Genomic DNA, 12456 nt, shown 5'->3' on the forward strand with positions numbered 1-12456 from the left:
ACAAAAGGTTAATTATAAACGAAATCAACCTCGATTTCAGCCACTAATTTTATGAATAAAATGATCTTAAAAACATCATTAAATAAAAATAAATTTCAATTAAACTTTTATAATTGAAATTTGAGTATAGTATACTAGTTTAGTTTGGCCAAATACAACAGAAAAATAAAGAAATGAAACTGTCTTTCTCAAACCCCAATTATCATATCAGTTCACATTTCTTTGAAGTCAAGAAAACTCTGTTATTATCCGCGGACAGAGAGAGAGGCAGCAAAAGACACTATGCAAAAAAAATAATGAACCTCAAAGTGATCACTGATCAAAAAGTCAAGAATTAGCTAGCTTGTACTATATATAGGAATATGACACATTTTATCTGCTAACTCAATTTCTCTTTACTTATTATAGTAACTCTTCTTCAATCCACTTCTTTGATTTCCCTGCTGAAGAAGAAACAGAATCCCATCAGCAGCCATGGCTTTCGTGCTGTTCTTCTTGTTGTCGCTGATTTTGTTGGCTTCATCAGAATCCGCGTTCATAGCCTACAACACCACGCACAAAATCGTCCCAGATAAGATCAACGTCCACTTGGTCCCTCACTCTCACGACGATGTTGGTTGGCTTAAGACTGTCGATCAGTACTATGTTGGCGCTAACAACTCCATTCGAGTACTCCCATATTGCTATTTTTTGACTTTCTCACACTCTTTATCTTTGTTTGTGTTAAAGACTGATTTCTGGGTTTTTGTTTGGTTGAATAGGGAGCTTGTGTGCAGAACGTGTTGGACTCTGTAATTTCGGCTTTGTTGGATGATAGCAATCGCAAATTCATTTATGTTGAGATGGTACCCATTTTTTGTTTTCTCTTTAAATTGTGTTTTTTTGATATGGGTATTTTTTTTTAAAAATAGTGCATGTGAAGGACTAGGGGTTAAAGTAGTTATGGTTGAAAAATTTGTTCAGGCATTCTTTGAAAGATGGTGGAGGCAGCAAAGTGAGGGTAGGAAGGTTAAAGTCAAGGAGCTTGTCAACTCTGGTCAACTTGAATTCATGTATGATTGATTAATTTCATAAGCTAATTAATGTACTAGTGCTTTGTGATTTTAGTAATTTGTTGATTTTGTTGCACACATTACAATTTTTTTGGATTTTGAAGAAATGGGGGTATGTGCATGCATGATGAGGCTACTCCGCATTACATTGATTTGATTGATCAGACCACTCTAGGGCATCAATTTATCAAAGACGAATTTGGTAAGGTTCCTAGAGTTGGTTGGCAGATCGATCCTTTCGGGCATTCTGCTGTGCAGGCTTACTTACTTGGTGCAGAGGTATGCCTATAAAAAAATTTGTAGCTCTCTTTTGTGTTCTTTTTGGTGCTAGAAATTCTTTATCTGTTGCAATCTAATAATGGGTATTTATCGAAGTTATCATGGATTGAATCAAGGACCTAGTCATGTGGTAGATTTTTTTTATAGTTTTTGTGTGAGTGTTATCGTCCTAATGTGTCTGAATTTCTGTTGCAGTTAGGATTTGATTCCCTCTTTTTTGCTCGAATTGATTACCAAGATAGAGCTAAGCGACTAAATGACAAGAGTCTTGAGATTGTTTGGCGGGGTTCCAAGTCTCTAGCTTCATCTTCACAGGTTAGGGAGGGACATGATGTCTATATTCTTTTACCTATTCAAAGTGTTCGACTTGAGAATTTACTTCTTGTTTTATGCGTTCTACTTTGATGATATTTTATGTACTCTTTTGACTCATGTTGCAAACTTCATATGCAGATATTCACTGGGATATTCCCTAGGCATTATGACCCTCCCGATGGCTTCACATTTGAGATTAATGATGTTTCCCCTCCTATTCAGGTAAAACTTTTTGTGGTAAAAAACATACATATGGTTCTCCTGAATTTTTGCTCTAGAGGTCTTATTGAAATGATATTTTTGATTGAAGGATGATATTCTCCTGTTTGACTATAATGTTCAAGAGCGAGTTAATGACTTTGTAGATGCTGCATTGGCACAGGTAAGCAGTAGAAATTTTTATCTCATCAATATTCATGTTCCTTATTGTTTGCACAACGTGAAGGTTAATTCATAGCTTCAAATGGCCATGTTGTGTAATGACTAATTTGAATAATTCAAGTTTAGGAAGTGATTGAACTTGAAGTACTTCACCAAATGCACATGGAAAGAAATGCCTTTAATCCCACTGAAGTTTTTTAGCTCAATGATTATTACAGATAAAAAATAGACTTTCTTCTTTTTTCTAGGCTAATGTAACCAGGACAAAGCATATTATGTGGACCATGGGGACAGATTTTCGCTATCAATATGCAAATTCATGGTTCAGGCAGATGGACAAGTTCATTCATTATGTCAATGAGGTACTTAATTTTTAGAAGCCTTTTCAAAGATTACCAGATTAAGATTACATGGCTTCATAGGTTTACGCCTTTTTGTCATTTCTGTCACTGTTTTATATGTATTGTAAATTTATTAAAATTTTTTATTGGAATATTCTCAGGATGGGCGTGTTAATGCACTGTACTCAACCCCGTCCATCTACACTGATGCAAAATATGCAACAAAAGAAAAATGGCCTCTCAAAACCGAAGATTTCTTCCCGTGAGTTTGATATTATAATTTTGGCACTCAGCTCATCTTTGTTTTACAAACTTCGAATTTAAATATATAAACCATGTTCAGGTATGCAGATCATCCAAATGCCTATTGGACTGGTTACTTTACAAGTAGGCCATCATTTAAAGGTTACGTCAGGATGATGAGTGGTTATTATCTGGTAAGATCTTGGTCCTTACTTCTTCTATTATGTCCTGTCAGGCTATCTTGGCATGCTTTGAACATTTAAATCCTTTTGTGTTCTACGATTAGGCAGCAAGGCAATTGGAATTCTTCAAAGGCAGGAACAAATCTGGGCCAAACACCGATGCACTAGCTGATGCTCTGGCAATTGCTCAACACCATGATGCAGTTAGTGGTACAGAAAGAGAGCATGTTGCTGCTGATTATGCAAAACGATTGTCGATGGGCTATGCAGAGGTGCAACTTAGTTTGATTTCCAACAATAAGTTATGATTGTTGACATTATAAAGTTTTATGTGAATGTCTAATACTGCCGAGTTATACTTCTCTGCAGGCTGAGAAGGTGGTTTCCTCTTCGCTTGGTTTCTTGGCAGACTTGAGATCAAGTACGGGACAAGGAAATCCAGTAACAAATTTTCAGCAGGCAATATACAATATCGACTTTTTTTTTTCTTCGTATATCATGTACTCTCTGCTTTATATTACATCAGAAGAATCGTGCTATAAATTATTCTTTCTGGTATGGTGGCAAATCATTTGACACTAAACTTCATATGACTAATATGATTATTAGGTCATGTTACATGTCATCTTTTGTATCTGCTGCAACATGAACTCTGGTTTGTTTCACGCTCAAATTTTGGTGAACTGCACTTTCATACTAAATTATAGCCTGTTGGAAGATCTCAAGATGATGTCTTATCTAACAACAGACTATCCAAGATCTGAAGTTTAGGTGTTTTTGTTTCTCTTAATTTATCATGTGTAAGAGTGCTACCTTGTCTTCTAAGAACTTATTCACGAAAGGTATAAAAAAAATCATTGAAATATTATTCTGCCTAGCGTTTGTAAGAAATTTTGGTGAAGGCTACATGTGCTCACCCTTTTCCTGACCATTTTGTAGCTCATATGAACTCTGTAATCAATTCTTAATTTTAAATAATAACAGAGTTAAATGTTCTGCTGACTTCTGTCTCATGGAAATTTTGGGTACTTGGCAGTGTCCTCTTCTTAATATAAGTTACTGTCCTCCATCAGAAGCTGTATTGTCAGATGGTAAAAGCTTGGTAAGGTCATCATTTTATTTTAAACTTTTTGATTTTATCCTTCATTAAAAATTAAAACTAAATCTTGCATTTTGATATATTAATTATTGTCTTGTATTCTCATTTGCTCTGCAGGTTGTTGTTGTTTATAATCCCTTAGGATGGAAGAGGGAGGAAGTAATACGAATTCCTGTGAGTGCTTCTGTTCTTAGTCTTTCTTACGTAATTGAATTGAATATTTTTCACCAATGCTTCATAGCCAGCACTTGTTATCATGCTCCAAAATTAAATTTATTATCATATTGTTTAGATTTTTCTTCATCCCTTGTTTATCTAATGGTAATTATCTACATGTAAACTGCTTTTTCATAAGTTTAATCATTGTTTATTCATTCTGATCTTTGGGCCTTTCTGATACTACTCCCTGCCACTTAGAGCACCCTGAATAGCATTGCTTTTAATGACTCTGCATAGCTTATGATGTAACCTTGTAATAATTTGCAAATTACATAAAAACAAACCATTGTTTCGGTATAAATTAACATTATTTTATTTGACCATCCAGAAATCAAAATCTGAGATTGTCTCATAAGTTGTATTATAAACATGTATGCTCTCACTTGCACAGACACACCACACTCACACAGCTCATCTACATAGAAAGGTAACCTCTTATTACCTAAAATGAGTGAACATATAGAAGAGGATGTGAATCGTAAGATAAGAGCATGGTGGATGGAGTGGAGAAGCACATCAAGAGTATTATGTGGTTGTAGAATACCTATTAAATTAAAGGGATAATTTTATAAGACTCGTATCAGACTTGTTATGCTCTATGCTACTAAATGTTGGGCAATTAAGAAGTGACATGTTCATAAAATTAGTGTAGCTGAAATGAGATTGTTTAGATGGATAATTGGAAATATAAGGAAAGATAGGATTTGTAATGAGGATATTCGCTTAATGATGGAGGTGGTCTCTATTGATGAAAAGATGAGGAATAGTTGCTTGAGATAGTTTGGTCATGTGTAGATGAGGGCAATTAATACACTACTGAGAAAGGGTAAGTTGATTCAAGTTGAGAGCGCAAAAAAAGATAGAAATAACTAAAATAACATTTAGAATAGTAAAAAAAGACATGTCAATTAAGGATGTTAAAAATAGTATGACTTTGGACATAATAGAATGGTGGAAAAGAATATATGTGGCCGACCTAGGACTAGCCTATTGAGGATCCATAGCCAACTCCAAAATTTGGGACTAAGACTTGATTGTGGTTGTTGTTATCAAAAAGCTCCTATCCTTTTGTTAGGGTTAGAATTTACATAATACTTTATAGAAGTCATTCAAATCTTAAAAAAAAAAAAAAGAATTAACTTTACTTACAAATAGCTTACTGCAAATTGAACTTGCTACAGGTTTCTTCTGATAAGGTTTTTGTTCAAGATTCTGATGGGAGAGAAATTGAATCTCAGCTTCTACCTTTGTCAAATGTGACTTTGAGCATAAGAAGTTACTACGTTAAAGCATATATGGGTACATCCCCTAATGGATCACTTAAGTATTGGCTTGCCTTTTCAGCATCCGTACCTCCTCTTGGTTTCAGCACTTACATTGTCTCAAATGCAAAACAGACAGGTTAGGAATATCTTTTCATTTACACTTCCTACAAACATAGAACTATAAGGAAACAGTGGTACCAAGTTGCTGACATGAAATATTATTTCCATCTTTCCACTTATTGAAATAAAGGTCCAAGTTCCACCATCTCAATGGTTTATACATCAGAAGGAAGCACAAGCAATACCATAGAAGTTGGGCAAGGCAGTTTGAAGCTAATTTTTACTGCAGATGAAGGAAAACTTACTCATTTTGTTAATAGCAGAAATCTGGTATGCTATATTGTATAAGATACAGTTTCAGTGTTCTGTTGTATTTTGTCCATGTGACTTATCTTTACCCTGGGATATGTTGAATCCCAATATGCTTTCAAGATTATGATCAAGTAATTAAACATGGAATATATAGTTAATGATCTTCAATCATAGCCTTTCTCTATATATTCTAGAATGATGAATGTAATGCTTACATTTTGACAATCTTTTTCTCATTACTGAAGGTCACAGCATCTGCTAAGCAATCATACAGTTATTATTCTGGAAGTAATGGAACTGATAAAGATCCTCAGGTAGTCAAATCTGTATACATCAAAGCTTTATTATGTCTTGTGAAACATCATTATTCCACTGTTATTATATTACTTGCATCAAAATTTCTGTTTGCTTCAAATGTTGAAAGAAAGTTGTAAGATCTATTACCATTTTATAATTTTTCCTTTTGTTGAAGGCTTCTGGAGCATACGTCTTCCGCCCAAATGCTACGTTTCTGGTTGAATCTGAACACCAGGTAATCATGTTCTTCAAAGATCTTCCAGAATTCATCAATAAATCTCTCTCACTATAAACTCATTGCTTACAAAATTTGAGTGCCTGATTGCAAGTTAATATGCATATCTGTTCCAGGATCCTTTAACAGTTCTCAGGGGTCCAGTATTGGATGAAGTACACCAACAAGTCAACCCATGGATATCTCAGGTTGTTTGCTTTTCAAAAGAACACACAGACATGCACACACACAGGCACCAAATTTTGTACTGAACCTTACATTTTCTAATGCAGTAATATAAAAAAGATTAATTTGATTTTCTCATCCACTAAAATTATATTGATAAATCATTTACTTGATTCAAGAAAGCTTTCTGAATGCGTATGTCAAGAGATTTGTGATGGTGTCACATGCATAAAGAGGAAGCTGCATATGTTTTGTGCTATAGTGATTGAGCTGAGAGAGAGAAACCAAAGCAATTGTTTATAGGTACTGTTGCTGTATTGCCTCTGTTGGTGGAAATGTGACGAAGTAGGTTGAGGATGGACATGGATGCATTTGGAGTTGGCCTAGGTTGTGCTGGATGCAATATTATGCACCAACTTCTATGGGGGCCCCGTTGAATTGAATTTTGGTGAGGGTCACAGGTGAGTGTTGTCAGACAGGAGAGGCTGACGATTATGAATATATATTGGGATAGCCACCATTGAGAATGCTGTATGTGGGCATTGCTAATGAAAATTCCATGTAGTGTGCTTTCACCCGTGACCTAATTTCTTTGCAGTTGTGGAGGAATTGTGGAAATATGACATGTGTTGGTTTTAATTAGTCTTATTGAAATCCTTTTTTTAGATTTATCAGTGTCACTTCATGAAATAGATAGTGCTTTAAAAGAGGAAGCAGTGAGATCAAACAGTTCTATTAGATCCTGAGGCGGTTATATTCTAATTTCCTGCTGAATCTCTTTTTGAATGATAACTTTATGCTGTGTAAGAATCTGTTGTCTCTCTCCCCCACCCCCTAAAAGAAAAGATTTTTTTACTTCTACTTCCATAATATTATGCTCGTTGTGTGGACAGATTACCAGAGTATTCAAGGGAAAAGAGCATGCTGAAGTTGAGTTCAGTGTAAGTTAACTTCTCTTGTATGTTGATTTATTTAAGCGATTACTTTTCCTCCCTTTTGTGGTTTGATGAGATAGCGTTTATGCAAAATAGAAATAGAAAAATAGAAGACGAAATCACACAGGGAACACAAACAATTACATGGTTAGAATGCCCATGGGCAGCGTCAATGAGAAAGTTTCACTAATAAAATAAGGAGATTACAAAGGCGGCACAAAAGGACTCTCACAAAGTCTAAACCCCAAATACACCCAAAGAGCTATCTTTCTCAAAAGCACACAAGAAGAGAATCCTTATTTTCTCTAAGCTAATGCCATGGCTTGAACCCTCATTTTCAAAACAATCAAGATATGTATATGGGTGCTCCCTGTATCACTAAAGAAGACCTAATAGAATCGGCTAGTAGAGGTTCAAATATTACTAGGGCTAGGTCAATAATATTAACCAAAAAGGCCTCTGAAACAACATGGTTATTATATGTTTGAGAAATCACTTTGAGGCTTTATTTGTGTACTATATTTACATGAATTGTAGATTGGACCTATACCTGCTGATGATGGGATTGGGAAAGAAATCACAACTCAAATCACAACAACAATGAAGACCAATAAGACATTCTACACTGATTCTAATGGACGTGATTTCATCAAAAGGGTATGGCAATACTTGCTAACTGTTGTTTCTACAATTTGTTTCTTTAAGATTTAGCTGCATTACTTATGATTGGAACAATGTGAATGATTTCGACTGTTGTATCTGCTATGTTTTAGGTGAAATTCTCCTCTCTCTCTCTCTCTCTCTATATATATATAAATTATTTTATTAATAAATGGCATCCCACCCGGGGGGGTGGGGAGTTGGGCATATAGCTCAAATAAGACAACATTATCGTTATCATTAAGGATGAAAATTTGAATGGGGATATTTTGGAAAAGAAACATACATGATATGCTTGATTAAAAAATTGCACTCAGGGTATTAATTATAGTATTGACTTTCATTTCAAGGTTTGGCCTCATACTTCTAATTGATTTGCAGGTTCGGGATTTCAGGACAGATTGGAACCTACAAGTGAACCAACCGATTGCTGGAAATTATTATCCTGTATGTTTTTCTTTTGCATGAAATATTTTGGCAACTATTCTTTTGATAGATATAAAATGTTAGGAGCTTTTTTAATTTATGTGAATTCTTATATTCATATTCCAGCTTTTTCTCTGCTTTTCCAATCTTTATATATTCATGCGCCTTTCAGGATACACACAACACATTTTTCCCCTCCCTTTTCTTGGACAGAAAATATATCATTTTGATACAAGTGTTGTCTTAAGTTAATGCTATTAGTTTCTTCTTTAAGAAAAAAATTCTTTCTCAAATGTGATGTCTAGCAGTCTCCACAATGTCCTGCATATCAAGCAAAATTTGTTAATTGAAAGAAGTATCAATTGAAAAATGTTTCATCGGGTATATTCTACTGTTAAGTGTTGACATTACTTCATGGCACTCAGATGCTCTCTGGTAAGCCCCAAAAGCCAGTCAATTACCACCACCAGTTTAAAGTTTTATGTTGCATATAAAGCATGTTAAGTTGTACAGTGGTTCAGTGTCCCTTGCATATAAAGCCTGTTAAATTGTACAGTTGTTCACTTTGTCCCTAAAAAGGCATTATATGGAAACTAGAAACCAGTCTGCCTGGACACACCAAATCCACACCCAATTTCATAACATGTTTGGGTGTCAACTTTTCGTTGGATTACATCACTTACACATGGAACTACCACTGGTACTTAGTGAAAAAGTGCATTTGGGTGAACCAATTACAAGTTGACACTAAAGCATATTGTGGATTTGGATATGAGTTTGGGTGTTTCCCTAGAGTTTTCCAGAAACTAAAGGCAAGCCAACTTTTAGAAGCTCTTGCTTACTTGCCTTTTAAGGAATATTGGGTTTAAAGATGGCAAGCCTCTTTGAAAGCATTCAAGGAGATCTCTCTTAGCATTTATCGTCAAGCATATTTGTCAAGCATATTTGTAATGAATTCGTTTTCTATGTTGTTCATTTTTAATAATTCTTTTGCATAGCAAATCTTTTTCTTTTACCTTTACTCCATTGCTTCAGATCAATCTTGGAATTTATGTACAAGATAGCAGCATGGAACTCTCAGTATTGGTGGACCGCTCAGTGGGAGGAACTAGCTTAGTGGATGGTCAAATAGAGTTGATGCTGCATAGGTTTCTTATATCTCTCACTGCTTTCTATGATAATCAATTATAATCAATTATTATGTACTTTGATTCTGTTTTTATCCATTTCACTTGTATAAATCGAATTTCTTGTTCCTTCATGATCTCTGATGTGCTTCTCTGTTTCATAGGAGGTTGCTTCATGATGATTCAAGAGGTGTTGGTGAGGCATTAAATGAAACAGTTTGTGTCCTAGCTAAATGTGAAGGTTTAACTGTAAGCATCCTTTTCTCAAAAAAAAAAAAAAAATTGTAAGCATCCATTACCATGTCACATACAAGAACATGTGGTTCTATCGTTACTATTTTCTACCTGATCACTGTACATGTGTAATTTGGCTTCTGGCTGTCTTTAATAGCCATTTCCCTCAAGGCTTTTACCTTATTAAACCTATTCTTCTCCTTTTTTACTGCTGCCTTGTTACTAAATATCAAACTTATTTTTTAATTTATTGTCCTTTATTTGATGATAGACCATCAGATTATGGTTGCTTTTTTTGCTACAGTACACATTAACATTTTTTGAAGGCGCTGTAATAGAGATTGAGCGTAAACCCATATATTGCTATTTCTCATTTTACTGCAGCTGTCACCTCTTATTGATCTATGGCTATATTGCAGGTCCAAGGAAAATTTTATCTCAAAATTGATAATATAGGAGAAGGTGCCAAGTGGCGCCGCACAGTTGGCCAGGAGATTTATTCTCCACTTCTCTTGGCCTTCACAGAGCAGGTGAATGAAAAATCTTGACATTGATTTGTTGCCATGGGGTCACAATACTCAGGTGATTAGTTTTCCTTTTTTCAGGATGGAAATAATTGGATAAATTCCCATGTACCTACTTTCTCAGCAATCGATCCTTCCTATGCTTTACCAAACAACATTGCTGTGATAACCCTCCAGGTAATGGGTAAATTCCTTATGAATATTTCTTCTAAGTTGGGCCCCGTTAATGTTAATGAGGACAGGTTGGTTATAAATTTTTTTTATTTTTTATTTTTCTTGATATTGTAGGAACTTGCAAATGGAAAAGTGCTTCTTCGGTTGGCTCACTTGTATGAGGTGTGCTTATCTGCTTATAAGGCTAAAAGTGGTCATTCTGGATACCAACTCAAAAGTTTATTAAAAAAACAGATACCAACTTTAAAGATTTGTATGGGCTACCCTTAGCCTTAAGTATTTTGAAGTACAAATTCAAGAAACTGGTTTGCTTTTTAGGTTGCTCTATCACATTGCTCGTCATGTAGGTTCTGTATGTTGTGGAATGAGTCAAGACATACATTCTCATGCAAACTGTGATTGGCTGTTGGTTTCTTTTTCTCCAACTTTGTTTCTTTCTCATGCATATTTAATTATGTTTGCCTGTCAATGTGTGATGGGTTCACATATCTGCTAGCTTCAAGTTTTTCTTGCCATGGTTAAAAATTTTTCATCTATTCCCAACATCTTTCTACAGTTTCTTTCTACTTCTTTGAGAACTGTTTTGCAATTTACTGTTGAGTAATTTTGAATCGGATATCGCTGGAAATGGAGGTAGTCATTGCAATCTACAATGATCTTACCAGAGTAGCAGTGTTGCATTATGAATCAGTTGCTTTCAAAATGCCCAAGTCCTGCTCTAGAACCAAAAAAGGAAACTCCTGGCATTTGTCTGTTGTCTTATGTGCCAACTTGAATATCATCTGAGAAGAGTTTTTAACAAGTGACCGATAAATTTTAAGCATTACTCTTAAGCTGATTTATCAATTATTGCCCTTTGGTTTACATATATACATCAATCAATATATATTCTAAACTCGACTTGGTTGCTCTTTGATGTGTACAAAGATTGGAGAGGACAAGGACTATTCAGTGATGGCGAGTGTGGATTTGAAGAAGCTGTTTCCAAAGAAGGAGGTAAGAACATTAAGTACATGACTAAATCACTCTTATCATTGGCAAATATGTTGTTGAATCATAATTCTTAGTTTCATTCCATATTCTTTGCAGATAAGTAAAGTCACAGAGGTGAGTTTGTCTGCCAATCAAGAAAGAGCTGAGATGGAGAAGAAAAGGTTAGTCTGGGAAGTAGAAGGCCCTGCCGAAGAATCCAAGGTGGTAAGGGGAGGGCCTGTAGATCCAGTAAAGCTAGTGGCGGAACTTGCCCCAATGGAAATTCGGACTTTCTTAATTGACTTCGATTATCTCCAAATGTTTGGTTCTTGAAAGAGAAGCTTAGGTCTAAGTTGCATTTTGGTCTAAGGTGAACTCTTTGCTAAGCTTCACTTCTGTATGTGCTAATGTCACAGTGTGGAAATACCTCTGTACAGTACCCATAATTTCAAAAAAAGAAAGAAAAAAGAACTGATAATCAGTTTTTATATTATTGTAATTCATTAGTGGCTGAAGTTGAAATATCATTTGTAAGCGAAAATGCCTGTTTGACCCTCGTGTGTAATTGATATCTCAGTAAGAGCAAGAAGAGGTCAGCACCCAGGTACCACATGACCACCATTTTCGTGTGAGAGTAATTCTAGGACTACACTATTTTTTATAATTATCCTACGTGATAGATTGTGACGGACTACCAGTTTACTTATACATGGTTTCAACATTTTTTCTCCAACTCTCACAATCTGCTACATAAGAGTTGTGGCACAAAAAAGTGTAGTGTTAAATTTTTATCTTTTTGCTTGACTTCTTTCTTGCATTTTAGATATAATATTTGATCAGCATTTACTGTGTCAATAATGCACTCCGTTTGCTACGTCATATATTGCGCTAATTGATTTAGGGACTAAAAATGGTGAAATTAAAATGTAGGGACCAAAATGGAAAAAAACCAAAATGTA

At 35.1% G+C, this 12456-nt stretch overlaps 1 protein-coding gene across 1 annotated transcript; it reads left to right on the forward strand.

The window, feature by feature from the left end:
- The first annotated feature begins 202 nt into the window (after nucleotides 1-202).
- On the forward strand, nucleotides 203-12224 carry LOC115976357 (alpha-mannosidase At3g26720-like). The gene is made up of 29 exons (XM_031097586.1): nucleotides 203-669; nucleotides 762-845; nucleotides 964-1052; nucleotides 1157-1331; nucleotides 1527-1646; nucleotides 1785-1868; nucleotides 1957-2028; nucleotides 2276-2389; nucleotides 2530-2630; nucleotides 2712-2805; nucleotides 2898-3065; nucleotides 3163-3252; nucleotides 3830-3895; nucleotides 4010-4066; nucleotides 5293-5512; nucleotides 5627-5766; nucleotides 5994-6062; nucleotides 6221-6280; nucleotides 6397-6468; nucleotides 7339-7386; nucleotides 7918-8037; nucleotides 8422-8487; nucleotides 9502-9614; nucleotides 9758-9842; nucleotides 10247-10357; nucleotides 10433-10528; nucleotides 10640-10687; nucleotides 11453-11521; nucleotides 11615-12224. Exons 1-29 carry the CDS (start codon nucleotides 475-477, stop codon nucleotides 11828-11830), a joined length of 3042 nt encoding a protein of 1013 aa, XP_030953446.1. The 5' UTR covers nucleotides 203-474; the 3' UTR covers nucleotides 11831-12224.
- Nucleotides 12225-12456: the final 232 nt, after the last annotated feature.

This window comes from Quercus lobata, chromosome 2 (assembly GCF_001633185.2).
Source record: "Quercus lobata isolate SW786 chromosome 2, ValleyOak3.0 Primary Assembly, whole genome shotgun sequence".
Classification (NCBI taxonomy): domain Eukaryota; kingdom Viridiplantae; phylum Streptophyta; class Magnoliopsida; order Fagales; family Fagaceae; genus Quercus; species Quercus lobata.